At 47.4% G+C, this 22,365-nt stretch overlaps 1 protein-coding gene across 1 annotated transcript in view; it reads right to left on the reverse strand.

Moving 5' to 3' along the window:
• Positions 1 to 22,365, reverse strand: part of siae (sialic acid acetylesterase) — a 128,841-nt gene that overhangs the window by 75,538 nt on the left and 30,938 nt on the right. The window contains exon 3 of the mRNA XM_038779236.1: positions 13,155 to 13,342. Coding sequence (XP_038635164.1) covers positions 13,155 to 13,342 — 188 coding nt within the window. The remainder of the gene's footprint in view (positions 1 to 13,154; positions 13,343 to 22,365) is intronic.

Genomic DNA, 22,365 nt, shown 5'->3' on the forward strand with positions numbered 1-22,365 from the left:
GGCCCTTCAGCCCTCCCAGCCTGCGCTGATCCAGATCCTTCATCTAAACCTGTCTCCTATTTTCCAAGATCTACTTCCCTCTGTCCCCGCCCGTTCATATACCTGTCTAGATGCCTCTTAAATGATGCTATCATGCCCGCCTCGACCACCTCCGCTGGTAAAGCGTTCCAGGCACCCACCACCCTCTGCGTAAAGAACTTCCCACGCACATCTCCCTTAAACTTTCCCCCTCCCACCTTGATATCGTGACCCCTTGTAACTGACACCCCCACTCTTGGAAAAAGCTTGTTGCTATCCACCCTGTCCATACCTCTCAGAATTTTGTAGACCTCAATCAGGTCCCCCCTCAACCTCCATCTTTCCAACGAAAACAATCCTAATCTACTCAACCTTTCTTCATAGCTAGCACCCTCCATACCAGGTAACATCCTGGTGAACCTCCTCTGCACCCTCGCCAAAGCATCCACATCCTTCTGGTAATGTGGCGACCAGAACTGCACGCAGTATTCCAAATGTGGCCGAACCAAAGTCCTATACAACTGTAACATGACCTGCCAACTCTTGTACTCAAAGAGAATCTATGTGCACCACAGGTCAAGATGGCGGAGGGTAAAGGGTCAGCCCTGCCTGCCCAATGGTCAATGGAGCAGCTGGTGAACTTGTTAAAAGAGAAGTTCAGCCTGAAGACGAGGGAAGCCCAGGGAGACCAAGCCAAGGCAGTGGAACCATTAGGAGCTATACAGCTGGCTTGTAATGCAGAACAAGGCAGCAGCACAGGTTCAATTTCCACTGCGGCCTCCCCGAACAGGCGCCGGAATGTGGCGACTAGGGCTTTTCACAGTAACTTCCTTGGGTGACAATAAGTGATTATTATTATTATTATTATTATTATTAAAAGCAGGAATTGACCTTGTGGAGCAGAGGCTGGAGTCCCAGGGCCAGGCTATTCGTGTGGAGGAAGCGGTGGGGAAGCAAAGCCAACATAAGAACATAAGAACTAGGAGCAGGAGTAGGCCATCTGGCCCCTCGAGCCTGCTCCGCCATTCAATGAGATTATGGCTGATCTTTAGTGGACTCAGCTCCACTTTCCGGCCCGAACACCAAAACCCTTAATCCCTTTATTCTTCAAAAAACTATCTATCTTTACCTTAAAAACATTTAATGAAGGAGCCTCAACTGCTTCACTGGGCAAGGAATTCCATAGATTCACAACCCTTTGGGTGAAGAAGTTCCTCCTAAACTCAGTCCTAAATCTACTTCCCCTTATTTTGAGGCTAAGTCCCCTAGTTCTGCTTTCACCCGCCAGTGGAAACAACCTGCCTGCATCTATCCCGTAACAGCCTCCCCGAACAGGCGCCGGAATGTGGCGACTAGGGTCTTTTCACATTAACTTCATTTGAAGCCTACTCGTGACAATAAACGATTTTCATTTCATTTCATTTTTCATCCTATCTATTCCCTTCATAATTTAAAATGTTTCTATAAGTCCCCCCTCATCCTTCTAAATTCCAAAGCGTACAGTCCCAGTCTATTCAACCTCTCCTCATAATCCAACCCCTTCAGCATGGTATTAACCTAGTGAATCTCCTCTGCACACCCTCCAGTCCCAGTATGTCCTTTCTCAAGTAAGGAGACCAAAACTGAACACAATACTCCAGGTGTGGCCTCACTAACATATTACACAATTGCAACATAACCTCCCTAGTCTTAAACTCCATCCCTCTAGCAATGAAGGACAAAATTCCATTTGCCTTCTTAATCACCTGTTGCACCTGTAACCCAACTTTCTGTGATTCATGCACTAGCACACCCAGATCTCTCTGCAGAGCGGCATGCTTTAATATTTTATTGTTTAAATAATAATCCCGTTTGCTGTTATTCCTAACAAAATGGATAACCTCACATTTGTCAACATTGTATTCCATCTGCCAGACCCTAGCCCATTCACTTAACCTATCCAAATCCCTCTGCAGACTTCCAGTATCCTCTGCACTTTTCGCTTTACCACTCATCTTAGTGTCATCTGCAAACTTGGACACATTGCCCTTGGTCCCCAACTCCAAATCATCTATGTAAATTGTGAACAATTGTGGGCCCAACACAGATCCCTGAGGGACACCACTAGCTACTGATTGCCAACCAGAGAAACATCCATTAATCCCCACTCTTTGCTTTCTATTAATTAACCAATCCTCTATCCATGCTACTACTTCATCCTTAATGCCATGCATCTTTATCTTATGCAGCAACCTTTTGAGTGGCACCTTGTCAAAGGCTTTCTGGAAATCCAAATATACCACATCCATTGGCTCCCCGTTATCTACTGCACTGGTAATGTCCTCAAAAAATTCCACTAAATTAGTTAGGCACGACCTGCCCTTTATGAACCCATGCTGCGTCTGCCCAATGGGACAATTTCCATCCAGATGCCTCGCTATTTCTTCCTTGATGATAGATTCCAGCATCTTCCCTACTACCGAAGTTAAGCTCACTGGCCTATAGAACACAGAACATAGAACAGTACAGCACAGAACAGGCCCTTCGGCCCTCAATGTTGTGCCGAGCCATGATCACCCTACTCAAACCCATGTATCCACCCTATACCCGTAACCCAACAACCCCCCTTAACCTTACTTTTATTAGGACACTACGGGCAATTTAGCATGGCCAATCCACCTAACCCGCACATCTTTGGACTGTGGGAGGAAACCGGAGCACCCGGAGGAAACCCACGCACACAGGGGGAGGACGTGCAGACTCCACACAGACAGTGACCCAGCCGGGAATCGAACCTGGGACCCTGGAGCTGTGAAGCATTTATGCTAACCACCATGCTACCCTGCTGCCCCTATAATTTCCTGCTCTCTGCCTACCTCCTTTTTTAAACAGTGGTGTCACGTTTGCTAATTTCCAATCCACTGGGACCACCCCAGAGTCTAGTGAATTTTGGTAAATCATCATTAGTGCACCTGCAATTTCCCTAGCCATCTCTTTTAGCACTCCGGGATGCATTCCATCAGCGCCAGGAGACTAGTCTACCTTTCGCCCCATTAGCTTGTCCATCACTACCTCCTTAGTGATAACAATCCTCTCAAGGTCCTCACCTGTCATAGCCTCATTTCTATCAGTCGCTGGCATGTTATTTGTGTCTTCCACTGTGAAGACCGACCCAAAAAACCTGTTCAGTTCCTCAGCCATTTCCTCATCTCCCATTATTAAAACTCCCTACTCATCCTCTAAAGGACCAATATTTACCTGAGCCACTCTTTTTTGTTTTATATATTTGTAAACACTTTTACTGTCTGTTTTTATATTCTGAGCAAGTTTACTCTCATACTCTATGTTACTCTTCTTTATAGCTTTTTTTAGTAGCTTTCTGTTGCCCCCTAAAGATTTCCCAGTCCTCTAGTCTCCCACCAATCTTTGCCACTTTATATGCTTTTTCCTTCAATTTGATACTCTCCCTTATTTCCTTAGATATCCACGGTCGATTTTCCCTCTTTCTTCCGTCCTTCCTTTTTGTTGGTATAAACCTTTGCTGAGCACTGTGAAAAATCGCTTGGAAGGTTCTCCACAGTTCCTCAACTGTTCCACCATAAAGTCTTTGCTCCCAGTCTACCTTTGCTAGTTCTTCTCTCATCCCATTGTAATCTCCTTTGTTTAAACACAAAACACTAGCATTTGATTTTACTTTCTCATCCTCCATCTGTATTTTAAATTCCACCATATTGTGATCGCTCCTTCCGAGAGGATCCCTAACTATGAGATCATGAATCAATCCTGTCTCATTACACTTGCTTTGTTGGCTGCTGAAATAGGGATGATGCGGGAGACCAAGAAACGGTTAATGGAGTAGGTGCAGGACCCAGTGAATCACTCCTGGAGATAAAATCTAAGAATCGTGGGGATGTATGAAGGCATCCAGGGAGCGGACGCTGGCTTGTATGGAGCCAAGATGCTGGAGGGGCTGATGGGGGAGGAGACTTTGACCGGCGCCTGGAGGCACGGACCTGGCAAAGAGAGCCGGGTTCAATCGGGTGAAGGCTGCCCTCTTTAAAAAGGAGATACGTTTGGGATGTTGAGTGGGGTTACTGGGTTATGGGGATAGGGTGGAGGTGTGGGCTTGGATAGGGTGCTCTTTCCAAGAGTCGGTGCAGACGCGATGGGCCGAATGGCCTCCTTCTGTACTGTAAATTCTATGATCTATTCTGACATTGAACCGTGAGGGAGGTGTGAGGAGACGTTTGCTTTTTATTTCTTTTTTGTTTGTTGGTTGTTGGGAGAAGTTCTCTTCTTTGAGATGTTTTGTTGGGTTTGGTAGCGGGATATTTGGGGTGTCACGGGTGAGTGCACGTTTTTTTCTTGTTTCATTGTTGTTTATATTTTGAAGGAATGAGAGGGGGAGTGAATCAGTGGTGTGTGTGGGGGGGGGGGGGGGGTAGGAGCCTTGTGCAGGGACTGCCAGGCTAGCTGGGTGGGCTAGTTAATGGGAGCACAGTGGGGGGTGGCTAGGTGGTTAGTATAGTAGAGGGGGTTGGGGGTGTTGTTTTGTTCAGGGGTGGGGGCTGCTGACAAAGATATGGTTGCTGTGGCGCAGCAAGGAAAGAACGGTGAACATCCGAGGGTGGGCCTGGAGGATCGTTTGACACAGGCCGGGGGCGGGCCAAAGAAAGGATATGGCTGATCAGCACTGAAGGGGGGCTGGATGCTCCCAACTAGGCTGATCACATCAAATGTGAGAGGGCTGAATGGGCCAGTCAAACGGTTGAGTCTGTTCACGTATCTGAGGAGCTTGAATGTGGAGATGCCAGCGTTGGACTGGGGTGAGCACATTAAGAAGTCTTGCAACACCAGGTTAAAGTCCAACAGGTTTGTTACAAACACGAGCTATCGGAGCACTGCTGCACCTGAGGAAGGAGCAGTGCTCCGAAAGCTCGTGTTTGAAACAAACCTGTTGGACTTTAACCTGGTGTTGTAAGACTTCTTACTGAGGAGCTTGAAGGCAGACATGCCATTTTTGCAGGAAACACACCTTAAGATAGGGGATCAAACAAGGTTAGGAAAGGGTGGGTAGGGCAAGTCTTTTATTCGGAGTTGGAGATGAAGATGGGGGGGTGGCAGTGTTGGTAAACAAACGGGTAACATTTGAGGTGGGGAACATTGTGGCAGATTCGGGAGGGAGGTTCATGTTGGTAAATGGGAAGTTGGAGGGGTTGCCGCTGGTTAAGGTTAATGCTTATGCCCCAAACAGAAACAATGTGGAGTTTATGAGACGGGTGCTGGGGAATACTCTGGACCTGGTCTCGCACCAATTGATTATAGGGGAGGGGGGCCTATAACATGGTCACTGAACCAGGTCAGGGAAGGTATTGCTGGTGGCGAAGGAGCTGAAAGGGTTTATGGAGCGCATGGCGGGGGGGTGGACCATGGAGGTTTGGAAATTACATTATTGGATTACGTGTCAAATTTTAGGGAACGATTAAATAGAGCAGGTGAATTGGCTTGACAACATTTAAAAGTCGCACAAAATGTGATGAAACGGGTAGCGGACAAGAAATCCAAAGTTCGTGTTGTGCCAGTGGAGAGAAAGTTTTAGTATTGTTACAAGTGGTAGGTGAACCTTTAAAAGCAAGGTTTGTGGACCTTATCAGATTGAATCCAGCAGAGGGCAGCAGAGCAGAGCTACTGATCAACTGTTCTGGGGAAATTTGCATACGTGCAGTGCGGTCAGCCTAAGTTGAAGGTGGTTTGTGGAGAGGCTGTTGGCAAGTGACAGTTAAACCCGAAACACTTCATGAGTGTTTCCCACCCTACCTCCTCCTCTAACCAACCCCCCCACCCCACGGTGGTTGGGAAGCGGTAGCAGGGGCCTGTCGTGAAGGTGAGTGAGTGCCTTTATATTTGCTTACCTTTGAGCGGGAGCAGGGTTTGAGGTAATATCAGGTAAGCTCTTCCTTTCTTTTTCTTTTTCTTGTTATTTTTTAAATCTAGAGGTGATGTCAGGGAAGGCAGTACAATGCTCCTCCTGCAGAATGTTTGAGGTGAGGGACCCCGTCAGTGTCCCTGCTGATTTCATCTGTGGGAAGTGCACCCAACTCCAGCTCCTCAAAAACCGTGTTAGGGACCTGGAGCTTGAGCTGGATGAACTTCGGATCATTCGGGAGGCAGAGGGGGTCATAGATAGGAGCTTCAGGGAAATAGTTACACCAAAGACTGGAGATAGATGGGTAACTGTAAGAGGGACTGGGAAGAAGCAGTCAGTGCAGGGACCCCCTGCGGTCGTTCCCCTGAGTAACAAGTATACCGTTTTGGATACTTGTGGGGGGGACGACTTACCAGGGGTAAGCCATGGGGTACGGGCCTCTGGCACGGAGTCTGTCCCTGTTGCTCAGAAGGGAAGGGGGGAAAGGAGTAGAACATTAGTAATTGGGGACTCAATAGTCAGGGGCACAGATAGGAGATTTTGTGGGAGCGAGAGAGACTCACGTTTGGTATGTTGCCTCCCAGGTGCAAGGGTACGTGATGTCTCGGATCGTGTTTTCCGGGTCCTTAAGGGGGAGGGGGAGCAGCCCCAAGTCGTAGTCCACATTGGCACTAACGACATAGGTAGGAAAGGGGACAAGGATGTCAGGCAGGCCTTTAGGGAGCTAGGATGGAAGCTCAGAGCGAGAACAAACAGAGTTGTTATCTCTGGGTTGTTGCCCGTGCCACGTGATAGTGAGATGAGGAATAGGGAGAGAGAGCAATTAAACACGTGGCTACAGGGATGGTGCAGGCGGGAGGGATTCAGATTTCTGGATAACTGGGGCTCTTTCTGGGGAAGGTGGGACCTCTATAGACAGGATGGTCTACATCTGAACCTGAGGGGCACCAATATCCTGGGGGGGGAGATTTGTTAGTGCTCTTTGGGGGGGTTTAAACTAATTCAGCAGGGGCATGGGAACCTGGATTGTAGTTTTAGGGTACGGGAGATTGAGAGTATAGAGGTCAGGAGCACAGATTTGACTTCGCAGGAGGGTGCCAGTGTTCAGGTAGGTGGTTTGAAGTGTGTCTACTTCAATGCCAGGAGTATACGAAATAAGGTAGGGGAACTGGCAGCATGGGTTGGTACCTGGGACGTCGATGTTGTGGCCATTTCAGAGACATGGATAGAGCAGGGACAGGAATGGTTGTTGCAGGTTCCGGGGTTTAGGTGTTTTAGTAAGTTCAGAGAAGGGGGCAAAAGAGGGGGAGGTGTGGCGCTGCTAGTCAAGGACAGTATTACGGTGGCGGAAAGGATGCTAGATGGGGACTCTTCTTCTGAGGTAGTATGGGCTGAGGTTAGAAACAGGAAAGGAGAGGTCACCCTGTTGGGAGTTTTCTATAGGCCACCTAATAGTTCTAGGGATGTAGAGGAAAGGATGGCGAAGATGATTCTGGAAAAGAGCGAAAGTAACAGGGTAGTTGTTATGGGAGACTTTAACTTTCCAAATATTGACTGGAAAAGATATAGTTCGAGTACATTAGATGGGTCATTCTTTGTACAATGTGTGCAGGAGGGTTTCCTGACACAATATGTTGACAGGCCAACAAGAGGCGAGGCCACATTGGATTTGGTTTTGGGTAATGAACCAGGCCAGGTGTTAGATCTGGAGGTAGGTGAGCACTTTGGAAACAGTGACCACAATTCGGTGACCTTTACGTTAGTGATGGAAAGGGATAAGTATACCCCGCAGGGCAAGAGTTATAGCTGGGGGAAGGGCAATTATGATGCCATTAGACATGACTTAGGATGTGTTGGTTGGAGAAGTAGGCTGCAAGGGTTGGGCACACTGGATATGTGGAGCTTGTTCAAGGAACAGCTATTGCATGTTCTTGATAAGTACGTACCAGTCAGGCAGGGAGGAAGGGGTCGAGCGAGGGAACCGTGGTTTACCAAAGAAGTGGAATCTCTTGTTAAGAGGAAGAAGGAGGCCTATGTGAAGATGAGGCGTGAAGGTTCAGTTGGGGCGCTTGATATTTACAAGGAAGCGAGGAAGGATCTAAAGAGAGAGCTGAGACGAGCAAGGAGGGGACATGAGAAGTCTTTGGCAGGTAGGATCAAGGAAAACCCAAAAGCTTTCTATAGGTATGTCAGGAATAAAAGAATGACTAGGGTAAGAGTAGGGCCAGTCAAGGACAGTGGTGGGAAGTTGTGTGTGGAGGCTGAGGAGATAAGCGAGATACTAAATGAATACTTTTCGTCAGTATTCACTCAAGAAAAAGATAATATTGTGGAGGAGAATGCTGAGACCCAGGCTATTAGAATAGATGGCATTGAGGTGCGTAGGGAAGAAGTGTTGGCAATTCTGGACAAGGTGAAAATAGATAAGTCCCCGGGGCCGGATGGGATTTATCCTAGGATTCTCTGGGAAGCCAGGGAAGAGATTGCTGAGCCTTTGGCTTTGATTTTTAGGTCATCATTGGCTACAGGAATAGTGCCAGAGGACTGGAGGATAGCAAATGTGGTCCCTTTGTTCAAGAAGGGGAGTAGAGATAACCCCGGTAACTATAGGCCGGTGAGCCTAACGTCTGTGGTGGGTAAAGTCTTGGAGAGGATTATAAAAGATACAATTTATAATCATCTAGATAGGAATAATATGATTAGGGACAGTCAGCATGGTTTTGTGAAGGGTAGGTCATGCCTCACAAACCTTATCGAGTTCTTTGAGAAGGTGACTGAACAGGTAGACGAGGGTAGAGCAGTTGATGTGGTGTATATGGATTTCAGTAAAGCGTTTGATAAGGTTCCCCACGGTCGTCTATTGCAGAAAATACGGAGGCTGGGGATTGAGGGTGATTTAGAGATGTGGATCAGAAATTGGCTAGTTGAAAGAAGACAGAGAGTGGTAGTTGATGGGAAATGTTCAGAATGGAGTTCAGTTACGAGTGGCGTACCACAAGGATCTGTTCTGGGGCCGTTGCTGTTTGTCATTTTTATAAATGACCTAGAGGAGGGCGCAGAAGGATGGGTGTGTAAATTTGCAGACGACACTAAAGTCGGTGGAGTTGTAGACAGTGCGGAAGGATGTTGCAGGTTACAGAGGGACATAGATAAGCTGCAGAGCTGGGCTGAGAGGTGGCAAATGGAGTTTAATGTGGAGAAGTGTGAGGTGATTCACTTTGGAAAGAATAACAGAAATGCGGAATATTTGGCTAATGGTAAAATTCTTGGTAGTGTGGATGAGCAGAGGGATCTCGGTGTCCATGTAGATAGATCCCTGAAAGTTGCCACCCAGGTTGATAGGGTTGTGAAGAAGGCCTATGGTGTGTTGGCCTTTATTGGTAGAGGGATTGAGTTCCGGAGCCATGAGGTCATGTTGCAGTTGTACAAAACTCTAGTACGGCCGCATTTGGAGTATTGCGTACAGTTCTGGTCGCCTCATTATAGGAAGGACGTGGAAGCTTTGGAACGGGTGCAGAGGAGATTTACCAGGATGTTGCCTGGTATGGAGGGAAAATCTTATGAGGAAAGGCTGATGGACTTGAGGTTGTTTTCGTTAGAGAGAAGAAGGTTAAGAGGTGACTTAATAGAGGCATACAAAATGATCAGAGGGTTAGATAGGGTGGACAGCGAGAGCCTTCTCCCGCGGATGGAGGTGGCTAGCACGAGGGGACATAGCCTTAAATTGAGGGGTAATAGATATAGGACAGAGGTCAGAGGTGTGTTTTTTACGCAAAGAGTGGTGAGGCCGTGGAATGCCCTACCTGCAACAGTAGTGAACATGCCAACATTGAGGGCATTTAAAAATTTATTGGATAAGCATATGGATGATAAGGGCATAGTGTAGGTTAGATGGCCTTTAGATTTTTTCCATGTCGGTGCAACATCGAGGGCCGAAGGGCCTGTACTGCGCTGTATCGTTCTATGTTCTATGTTCTATGAAAGGAAATTCAGTGAGGTGAATGATGTGGTAAAAACACCAGATAGAAGGAAGACTCACTGGTCTTGGCAAGGGCTGGTTTAGCACACTGGGCTAAATCGCTGGCTTTTAAAGCAGACCAAGGCAGGCCAGCAGCACGGTTCAATTCCCGTACCAGCCTCCCCAAACAGGCGCCGGAATGTGGCGACTAGGGGCTTTTCACTGTAACTTCATTGAACTCGTGACAATAAGCGATTTTCATTTTTTATTTCATGTGTCATGTGAACATGCTTAACAGGTACTTTGAAAGGGAAGGAGAGAAAAAGGAGGTTTTAATGATTCTAACTCAAAGTGATGAACCAAATCCAGATGACTGTGAATTTGACATACCTCAAATTAAATTGGAATTTAATGTTCTTAAAAATTGGGATAAATTGTTGAGTTACCTTCCAGAGGAAAAACAAACTGACTTGAAAGAGTTATTAATAGCACGTGGGAAAGTTTGTAGAGATAAATTGGGAAGTACTAAAATGGCTATACATGATGTAGATGTGGGAAATGCTGTTCCAATCAAACAACATCCATACAGAATTAACCCGTTAAAATTGGCACAGGTTAACAAAGAGATTGAGAGCATGCTTAAAAATGGCGTAATTGAAGTGGGTTGCAGTCAATGGAGCTCACCCAGTGATGGTGCGTAAACCAGATGGTACCCAACGGTTGTGTGTGGACTATAGAAAGGTTAATGCAGTTACAAGAATGGTCTTTGCGCAAGTGAAGGAGACACAGCCGGAGTGACGTGACTGTGGACGTGAAAGATACTCCCGGATGGTATGTTGCCTACCTGGTGCCAGGGTCCATGATGTCTCTGAACAGGTAGTGGGCATCCTGAAGGGGAGGGGAAAAAGGCAGAGGTTGTTGTACATATTGGTACTAACGACATAGGCAGGAAGCGGCATGAGGTCCTGCAGCAAGAGGTCAGGGAGCTAGGCAGAAAGTTAAAAGTTAGGACCTCTAGGGATGCCATCTCGGGATTACTCCCTGTGCCACATGCCAGTGAGGCTAGAAATAGAAAGATAGAGCAGCTAAACACGTAGCTAAACAGCTGGTGTAGGAGGGAGGGTTTCCGTTGTCTGGACCACTGGCAGCTCTTCCGGGGCAGATGTGACCTGTACAAGAAGGACGGGTTGCATCTAAACTGGAGAGGCATAAACTGGAGAGGTTTGCTCGTGTCACACGGGAGAGTTTAAACTAGTATGGCAGGGGGGTGGGTACCGGTGCAATAGGTCAGAAGGTGAAAGCATTGAGAACTAGTGAGTTCTCCCTAGTGAGAACTAGGGAATAGGGCCAGTATGGCTCGGAGGATGAGCACAGGGAGAACGTAGAGACTCCGCACAAACAGTGACCCAAGCCGGGAATCGAACCTGGGATCCTGGAGCTGTGAAGCAACTGTGTTAACCACTATCAGCTGTACAAAACCTTGGTATGGCCACATTTGGAGTTCTGTGTGCAGTTCTGGTCGCCTCATTTTAGGAAGGATGTGGAAGCTTTGGAAAAGGTGTAAAGGAGATTTACCAGGATGTTGCCTGGAATGGAGAGTAGGTCTTACGAGGAAAGGTTGAGGGTGCTCGGCATTTTCTCGTTAGAACGGAGAAGGATAAGGGGTGACTTGATAGAGGTTTATAAGATGATCAGAGGAATAGATAGAGTAGACAGTCAGATTTTTTCCCCGGGTAGAACAAATCATTACAAGGGGACATAAATTTTAGGTGAATGGTGGAAGATATAGGGGGGATGTCAGAGGTAGGTTCTTTACCCAGAGAGTAGTGGGGGCATGGAATGCACTGTCTGTGAAAGCAGTTGAGTCGGAAACATTAGGGACCTTCAAGCGGCTATTGGATAGGTACATGGATTGCGGTAAAATGATGGGGTGTACTTTAATTTGTTCTTAATCTGGGACAAAAGTTCGGCACAACATTGTGGGTCGAAGGGCCTGTTCTGTGCTGTATTTTTCTATGTTCTATGTTTTCTTATTCCCTTTTCTGTCTTATGTTCTTGTCCATGTTTCCTCCTCCTCTTAACTCCTTGCATAGATTCCCATCCCCCTGCTATTTTAGTTTAAACCATCCCCAACCACTCCAGCAAATACTCTCCCCAAGACATCAGTCCCGGTCCTGCCCAGGTGTAATCCGCACAGTTTGTACTGGTCCCACCTCCTCCAGAACTGGTCCCAGTGTCCCAGGAATCTAAAACACTCACCCTCACACCATCTCTTCAGCCATGTGTTCAACTGATATGGCCTGCTACTTCTGCTTTGACTAACACTTGGCACTGATAGTAATCCTGAGATCACTACCTTTGAGATCTTACTTTTCAACTTACTCCCAAACTCCCTATATTCTGCTTTTAGGGCCTCATCCCTTTTTTCACTATGTCATTTGAACAGGTACAGGAGCACGACCACTGGCTGTTCACCCTCCCCCTCCAGAATGTCCTGTACTTGTAACGCTGTTGTCTGCAACACACAGCCAGATAGCTCCAAAATAAACATCTTTTAAAACAATTCTGTCCGCTACATTGGGTCCAGACTGGCGGCAGCAAGGGCAGGGAAGGCTTTCAGCAACCACCCCGACCCTAACCTTCCTCATGTCCTGTCCCTTGACCAGGCACTGAGTGCCTTTAATCCAGCACCCCCCCCCCCCTCCCCTCCCCACCCGAGGAGCTGATATGTTGGCTGCACAGTTGCAACTGTCATGCCTGATGATGGCACTGCCTTCAGCTGGGATGAGGCACTTCAATTGTCTAATTAAGTTAGCCACTTAAGGGCCTTAATTTTCTGTGGAGTGGAAAGGTCAAACATGGGTGGGCCTTGCCATCCATAACTTAATTCTGGCAGGGGCAGGGTTCAGGTATGCCAGCATCCCAACTAACTACATACCCTTCCACCTTCAAGCACACCATGAGAGAGAGCAGGCGATTCCAACCATTGTGTCTGATTCTGGGTACAGCTTAGGAAGGATGTGATGGCTTTGGAAACGATACAATGAGATTTACTACAACTGTTGTAGAAATGAGCAATTAGCAGAGGCACCGATTTCAAGCGATTGGCAGTAGATTCAGAGGCAACATGATTCCACACATAACTGGCTAGGATTTGGAAAGCACCGCCTGGTGGGGAGGTGGAAACAGATTCAACTCTAGACTTCAAAGGGAATTGGACAAATACTTGCATGAGAAGAACTTTCAGGAATATGTCGACAGAAAATCATTTACCTGTAACACGGTCATCTGCATATTGCTTTGCCCACCACACAGCCAGATATCTCCAAAATAAACATCTTTTAAAACAATTCTGTCCGCCCCTCTAGCGAACTTCTGCTCTGCAATAATCAGAAATGGACCACCTGGAGCAACAGGATCAAGGGAAACTTTCCAAACACCTGTGACACCAAGAGCTCGATCTGAAAAATAAAAGAGAAACACAACTGAAGGGCCAGTACTAACTGGAGCAGTCGATACCGCATGAATGACCGACTATACTTAATGCCCACTTAAATGAAATTCCTTATAGATAAGAGATCTCAGGAAGATAAGTTACATTTACATAGCACCTTTAACATAGTAAAATATCTCAAGGCACCTCTCAGGAGCATTATTAAGCAACATTTGACACCAAACCACAAAGGAATATTAAGATAGAGGACAAAAAGACTGGTCAAATAGGGAGGTTTTAAGGTGTGAAAGGAGAAAAATGCAGAGAGGCAGGAAGGTTTAGAGAGGGAATCCCAGAGCTTCAGGTGCAGGCTGGTTGAGTGATTAAAATCTGGGATGAACAAGGGGCATAGAGGAGGAGCAACAATCTTAGAGGGTAGTAGGGATGGAGGGCTGGTTTAGCAGAGTGGGCGAAATAGCTGGCTTGCAATGCAGAACAATGCCAGCAGCGCGGGTTCAATTCCAGTACCGGCCTCCCTGAGCCGGAATGTGGCGACTAGAGGCTTTCACAGTTGATGTGTTATCTATGTTGGTTTAACATCGGCTGCAACTAGAAGCAGTAAAACGAGAAACAGGCTTCCGACACAGGAGATGGTCCATCACTGTTTTATTGAACCTGTTGATTGCTGTACATAATCTGCTATGGGTTGGCACTCTATTAACCTAACTGATAACCTCCTACTGTCTTGGCCAGACTAGCTCTCTATCACATGGTGATGATGTTCATTGGCCTGTCCACTGTGACTATCTCCCTGACCATGTCCTGTGAGAGAGGGAGAGCCTTAATGCCCTGTGGGCTTTATAGTGGTGGTGTCCTGTCTGGTGATTGGTTGTTCTGTGTTGTGTGTGTTCATTGGTTATCCTGTGTGTCAATCACTGCCTGTCTGCATCTCATGATATACATGAGTGGATATTATGACAACATTGAAGCCTACTTGGGACAATAAGAGATTATTATTATCACAGACAGAGAGAGAGGGGGGGGAAGCCTGTGGAGAGATTCAAAAGCAAGATGAGAACTTAATTTCAAGACATTGCTGGACTGGCTGCCAATGTAGGTCAGAGGGCACGGGGTGATAGGTGAATCAACATGGTATCAGTTAGGATTAGAGCATCAGAGCATGGTATGAGTTCAGCTTTATGGAGATGGGACTAGTCATAACAGCAGAATGAGGCGTGCAGCAAATGATCTGATACAGGAGCAGAGTTGGATGACATTACAGAAGTGATGGAGCAGATATGTGGTCAAAAGCAAATCTGAAGGTCAAGGTACTATGAATGTGGACGGTTGGTTTGGCATCTAACAGTGACCAGTGATAAGGACAAAAAAATTGACTCGGTAATGGAGTTTGTGGCACGAACCAAAGACGATGTCCCGATCTTCCGGCCTCGTTACGATTGCAACTCGAGCGTATCGAGGCCAGTCAATAGCGAGAGAGGCCACAAACGGGAACTGCGCCAGGCGGCAGTTTGCGATGCAACCAGCCTGCTCCCGTAGGCAAATTAAGGCCTATTTCCACACAATTAATGAGAGCCACCCGTCATCAAATGGTCTCGTGAACCTGACAGAAGGGCTTCTGTTGCGAGCCGAGGAAGGGAATAGCAACCTTTGCACACAGGCAAAGAGACCGGGGGTGCTGGCCTTGTCAACCCAATGCCTGGCGGGGAGTAGGGAACACTCGGCTGGGATGGGTCACCATGGGGGGGGCACCGCGCCGCCTGTGCAGGCCCTCTCCCGCCGATTATGGGAGAACTTTGCCTGTGGGGACACAGGGACACTAATGAGCCATCTCCGGGGACAAAAAAGGTAACATTTAAGTAAGCAATACCAAGGCAGACACTCCGGCGCCAGAGGGGACTTGAACAAAGCAGGCCAACGGCCACCTAGGATACGCCCAGCAATCAGGGCACCCACCCCTTTATTGGAGGAAATCGATAGGAACAATCCAGAAATGGCCCAATTAATTGGAACCAAGTTCAAGGCCCGCCCAAAAGCGCGCGAAGCCCCCTTTGGGTATAAGAAGAAGCCCCCAAGAGAGGATTGCTCTCTTGGCCTTGGCTCTCAGCGAGGAGAGACCTGCCTAGCAGCTGCATCAGAACAAGCAAGTCCAAAGTCAACGCACGCTACGAGACAGACGCTCATATCTGCTATTCCGTACCAGCTCAACCCCAGCAGCCTCAGAACAGGACAATGGCCATTGTTCCTCTGACTGAGTGGGCGCCCGAAGCTAAGTATTGGCTTTAGTAGTAGTGATAGATTAGTTGGTAGAGTTTGTGCATGAGTATATTTGACTGCGTGTGTAAATAAATGAGCATTGATTTCAAACTTACTCACTGGTGTATCGAGTCTTTGATCAGTATTCGGTTTTGAACCTTGTGGCGGTTTCGAAAGATACCTGGCGACTCTTGAGCAAACGTAATTAGAATTAAGGAAGGCGACCATATTAACCGCCATAAACAGAGCCAATTAAAGAGAGAACACAATTAGCAACACTGGCAAGCACGGTCACGCAAATCAGCTGGCGAGCTGGCATTCGGGGTGGGAAGCCCATAAAGCCTCATTAAGTGGACCAATTAACGTTGAATAGTATTGCCGGCTTCGTCAGGCTGAGTGCCGAGAAACACAGGGCAATTCCTGCTCGTTACGGCACTTGGAAATTGGCCCAGGGAATCGCGCCCAATGGTTTTGATTTCCCCAATATATTTATTCTCAGACAAGTAGTATGACAAGTCAGATACAGGGGAAGAATCAAAAAATGTGTTGGTGAGGTCGGGCTGGGTGTCGCCAGAGTACATATGAAACCAGATGTTTGTGATTTTGGATGAAGCCAATGAGAGACCCAACACATCAGTGCAAAAAATAAGACTGAAGAATTTGCAACAATCTTCAGCCAGAAGTACCGAGTGGATGATCCATCTCGGCTTCCACCAGAGGTCCCCAGCATCACAGATGTCAGTCTTTAGCCAATTCGATTCACTTCACGTGATATCACTGGTTGGTTTGGAGGCTGGTTTAGCACACTGGAGGGGCTGGTTTAGCACATTGGGCTAAATTGCTGGCTTTTAAAGCAGGCCAGCAGTACGGTTCAATTCCCGTACCAGCCTCCCCGAACAGGCGCCAGAATGTGGCTACTAGGGGCTTTTCACAGTAACTTCATTGAAGCCTACTTGTGACAATAAGTGATTTTCATTTTTTCATTCATATCAAGAAATGGCTGAAGGCACTGGATTCTGCAAAGACTATGACAATATTCTTGCAATAGTACTGAAGACTTGTGCTGCCGAACCTCCCGCATCCCGAGCCAAGCTGTTACAGTACAGTTACAACACTGGCATCTACCCAGCAATGCAGACTTTTTTGAAAAGGTGACCAGGTATGTAGATGAGCAAAATGCATTTGACATAGTCTACTTGGACTTTAGCAAGGCTTTTGATAAGGTCCCACATGGGAGACTGATAGTGAAGGCAAGAGCCCATGAGATTCAAGGAAATATGGCAAATTAGATCCAAAATTGACTGAGTGGCAAGAAGCAGAGGGCAATAGTCGATAGGTCTTTTTCTGACTGTGTCCATTGGGGTCCCACAGGGTTCAGTGTTGGGGCCGTTGCTGTTTGTGGTTTATATGAATGATTTAGATGTGAATATAGGAGGGTTGATTAGTAAGTTTGGGAATTATATGAAAATTGGTGGGGTGGTAAATAGTGAGCAGGATAGCTTTCAATTACAGGAGGATACAGGCGGGCTGGTCAGATAGGCTGATCAGCGGCAAATAGAATTCAATCTGGATAAGCACTTGGGCAGGACAAACAGGGCAAGGGAATACATGATAAAAGGCAGGACCATGTGAAGCACCAAGGATCAGAGGGACCTTGGTGTGCATGTACACCGGTCCCTTAAGGTAGCAGAGCAGATGGATGCACTGGTTATGAAGGCATACGGTATACTTGCCTTTATTAGCCGAGGCATAGAATTTAAGAGCAGGGAGGTAATAATAATAATAATAAATCACTTATTGTCACAAGTAGGCTTCAATGAAGTTACTGTGAAAAGCCCCTAGTCACCACATTCCGGCACCTGTTCGGGGAGGCCAGTACGGGAATTGAACCCGCGCTGCTGGCCTTGTTCTGCATTGCAAGCCAGCTGTTTAGCCCACTTTGCTAAACCACCCCTTATAATAATAATAATAAGCTTTTATTGTCACAAGTATGAAGTTACTGTGAAATTCCCCTCGTCACCACATTCTGGAGCCTGTTCGGGTAAACTGGTACGGGATTGAACCCGTGCTGTTGGCCTTGCTCTGCATCACAAACAAGCTGTCTATCCCACTGAGCTAATCCAGCCCTCTAGAACATAGAACATAGAACAGTACAGCACAGAACAGGCCCTTCGGCCCTCAATGTTGTGCCGAGCCATGATCACCCTACTCAAACCCACGTATCCACCCTATACTCGTAACCCAACAACCCTTAACCTTACTTTTATTAGGACACTACGGGCAATTTAGCATGGCCAATCCACCTAACCCGCACATCTTTGGACTGTGGGAGGAAACCGGAGCACCCGGAGGAAACCCACGCACACAGGGGGAGGACGTGCAGACTCCACACAGACAGTGACCCAGCCGGGAATCGAACCTGGGACCCTGGAGCTGTGAAGCATTTATGCTAACCACCATGCTACCCTGCTGCTGGAACTGTATAAAACGTTAGTTAGACCACAGCACTGTGTGCAGTCCTGGAATCCACATTACAGGGAGGATGTGATAGCACTGGAAAGAGTGCAGAGGAGATTTACCAGGATGTTGCCTGGGCCGTTTGAGTTTTAGTTATGAAGAGAGATTGGATAGACTTGGACTGTTTTCCTCGGAGCAGAGGAGACTGAGGGGGGACATGATTGAGGTGTATAAAATTCTGAAGGGCATAGATAGACATGAACCAACTTTTCCTCTTGGTGGAGGCATCAATGACCAGGGAACATAGATTTAAGGTAAGGGGCAGGAGGTTTAGAGTGGATGTGAGGAAAAACTCCAGTGTACGGTGGGAGTTTATAACTCGCTGCCTTCAAGTGTGGGGGAAGCAGAGAACATCAGAACATTTAACATGTATTTAGAGGTGCACTTGCGATCCCAAGACATACAAAGATATGGGTCAAGTGCTGAGAAATGGGAATAGAATAGTTAGATGGTTGTTTTTGACCGGCACAAACTCGATGGGCTGAGGGGCCTTTTCTGCACTGTATGACTCTTTGACTAACAGAGTTATAATCACTGTCTGCAAAATGCTTCCTCACTGATACTTCAACCACTTGCCCGGCTTTGTTACCTAAAATTAAGTCCAGGATCTCTCGTCAGACTTTCTACGTTCAAAAAGTTCTCCAGAATGCTTTATTAAAATTCCGCTCCTTCTGAACCTTTTACACTCCGACTACCCCAGTTAATGGTGGGAAGTTTAAATCCCCCACTATCACTACCCTATTATTTTTACAATTCTCTGAAATTTGGCTGCAGATCTGATCTTCTATTTCTCTCAGACTGTTAGGGGGCCTATAGAACACTCCCAGCATTGCAATTGCTTTTTGGTTTTTAAGTTGTACCTATATGTTGTCCCTCTTTTTTTCTTAAAATATTTTTATTCAACATTTTTAAACCAGCAGAACCCAACGATGACCACTGAAACATAAAATGAAGAACTCCAATCTCTGATGGAACCCCTCATCCGCTCCTCTCAGACCAAATTTCACCATTTCCAAGGACAGAAACTTCAACAGATCCCCAGCCACGCCGAGCCACAGGGGAGGGGGGAAATGGTTCTGAAAATTGACCCAAATATTTCTCCAACTTCGGGCAGGATGAGAACATACAGACATGGTTGGCTGGGCCCCTCCCACACTGGTGGCAGCTATCCTCCAACCCCTCAAACAGCCGGCTGATCCTTGCCTTCGTGAAGTGCGCCCTATACACCACTTTTAGCTGAATCAACCCCAGCCTTGCACATGAGGCATTGACCCTTCGCAGCACCTTGCCCAATAATATTCCTTCCAGTCCCATCCACAGCTCTTCCTCCCATTTGGCCTTAATCCCTTCCATAGACTCCTTGCCTTCTTCCATGATCCTGCCATAGATCGCTGAGAACACCAAATCTCAATGCCCATCGACAGCACCTGCTCCAACAACGAGGAGGACGGTGCCACCAGAAAACTCAGGAAAGCCTTTCTTGCAAAATTCCGCACCTGCATATATCTAAAGCCCTGCTCACGCTGCAGCCCATACTTCACCCCCAACTCCTCCAAACTTGCAAATCTCCCCTCCAGAAACAGATCGTTCATCTCTTTTACCCCTTTCTCCTCCCATCCCTAGAACCTCGCATCAATCCTCCCTAGCTCAAACCCATGAATCCCGCTCATCGGTGTTGTTGAAACTGCCCCCAAATCTTCAACATGGCTACCACCAACACTACTTCCCTGTGGCAAGCAGCAGCGGCGTCGTTGCTAGCGTCCGCAGCCCCAACCCCTTACAGGACCCCCCACCGCCATCTGCACCCACAAAGCCTCCGTCTCCTTAGTCCAGCCCCGCACTTTCTCCACATTCGTCGTCCAGTAGTAGTGTCACAAATTCGGAAGAGCCAAAGCCCACGACTGCCGCCCCCTTTGGAACCTTCCCTGCCCACACTAACGACAAGACCAACCAACTCACCATTCGTAAAAATGCCTTGGCAAAAAGACCAGTAGGCACCAGAACAAAAACAGAAACCTCAGCAAAATATTCATATTGACTGTCTGCACCAGGCCAGCCAACAACAAAGGGAGATTATCCCACCTTCCCAAATCTGCCTTCACCTTCCCCTCCAGGCTCGTGAAATTTAGCATACAGAGTAAATAATAATAATAATCGCTTATTGTCACAAGTAGGCTTCAAACAAGTTATTGTGAAAATCCCCTGGTCGCCACATTCCGGCGCCTGTTTGGGGAGGCCGGTACGGGAATTGAACCCGTGCTGCTGGCATTGTTCTGCATTGCAAGCAAGCCAGCTATATAGCCCAAGTGCTAAACCAGCCCCTTGGAGTTGAGCCCAATCCCACGCTACCTGCACCCCAAGTACCTAAAGTGAGATTTTGCTACCATAAATGGCAACCCTTCCACTCCCACCCCTACGCTTGAAGATGACACGACAAAATACTCACTCTTCCCTAATATATAAATCCAATTTATACCCCAAAAACGCCCAAAATTTCCCCAGCCACCACATTATTTCCATCACTAACGAGCCCGGGTCCAAAATATACAACAGCAAACCATCTGCATACAAAAACATCTAGTTCTCCACCATGCCCACCCCCCGCTCACTATCCCCCTCCATAAGCCCGAACCGCTCAGCGCAATCGCCAAGGGCTCAACTGCCAAGGCGAACAAAAGGGGGGATGCCGCGAAACCCGGAGTAGTGGAAAGCACCCTGACTCAAGCCACAAACCCAAACCTCTCCAGTACCGCGAACAATTAACCCCAATCCACTGTGTCAAATGTTTTCTCCGCATCTAATGCTACCACTACCTTCAGCACCGCATTTAGCAGCTGCCACCCATTCAACGACATGAGCCTGCCCTTAACAAACCTGTCTGATCCTCCCCCACCACTTTCGGGAGACACTTTTCCAGCCTCACTGCCAACATCTTCGCCAATATCTTGGCATCCACATTGAGTAGACAAATGGACAAAGACACCCCACACTCCACCGGATCCTTCTCATTTTTCAGTAATAATGAACTGGATGTCTCATCATCTCCGGCAGCCTGCCCTTTATCATTGCATCTTCAAACATTTCCACCATCAGTGATGCCTACCTGTCCTTAAACTTTTTATAGCACTCCACTGGAAACCCATTCGGCCCCGGTGCTTTACTTGACTGCATCTTCCCTATCGCTGCCTTCACATCCTCCAGCCCTAATGGCTCCTCTAACCTGGCCTTCTCCTCCTTTCCCACCCAGTCACTCCAGAAACGCCCTCATCTCCGACTCATCCTCTGGCAGCTCCGACATATATAGACCCCTATAAAAGTCCTCAAACACCCTATTCACCTGCTCCTGAGCCACCACAACCCCTCCCATTCCATCCCTAATCCACACGGTCTCCCGCGCTACTGTCTGTGATGAGGCTGGCCATTAAACAATCGAATGGTCTTCTCGCCATGCTCATACACAACCCCTCAAGCTCGTCTCAACTGCTGAACCAACTGTAAACAGAGGTCAAACTTTGGCTGCAACTCCTTCCTCCTCGCCTGGCTCCGGATCATCTGCATATCTTCCATCCACCTCCAAAATCCTCTCTTCAATCCACCTCCCAAATATCATCTACCAGCCGCTGCCGCTCCTCCCGGGCCTCCCTATTCACCTTTGTCTTGAAAGCGATGACCTCACCCGCCTTCAATGCATCCCAAACCACCGACGACCAGACCTATCCATTTTGGTTGAACCCCACATACCCGGCCATCTTGATGCAAAAATTCGGTCGGCCAGCGATGCCCACATCCCATAAATTAATTTTTGAAAAAGATGAGGAACATAAAGTGATCAAAGATAGATCCTCATGGGACTCCAGAGGCAATGGTGTGGGAGGAAGAGAAATCATTACAGGCGAGTCTCTGGCTGTGATTAGATAGAAAAGAATTGGAACATTACGCATGCAGTTCCACCCAGCTGGTGACAGTGGAGAGGTGCTGGAAACAGTTGGTATGATCAAGTATATCAAAGACTGCAGGTACCTACCCTTGCCCCAGAGATTGTACAGTTATTAAGCTATACTCCTGCAGTCTTTGATATACTTGATCATACCAACTGTTTCCATGGATTCAAACAAATTTGCAGGGAAGATGGGTATGGTACTAAGAAGGCCCAGGAGGAGCAGCAGCCATGGAGAACACTGGGGAGAGATAATAGGTTGGGCCAGTGGTGAAAGGTGTAGCAAGACTTCATTAAGGTAGAAGACATTATCACCCGTTGAG

The sequence above is a fragment of the Scyliorhinus canicula genome, chromosome 19 (assembly GCF_902713615.1).
Source record: "Scyliorhinus canicula chromosome 19, sScyCan1.1, whole genome shotgun sequence".
Taxonomy (NCBI): domain Eukaryota; kingdom Metazoa; phylum Chordata; class Chondrichthyes; order Carcharhiniformes; family Scyliorhinidae; genus Scyliorhinus; species Scyliorhinus canicula.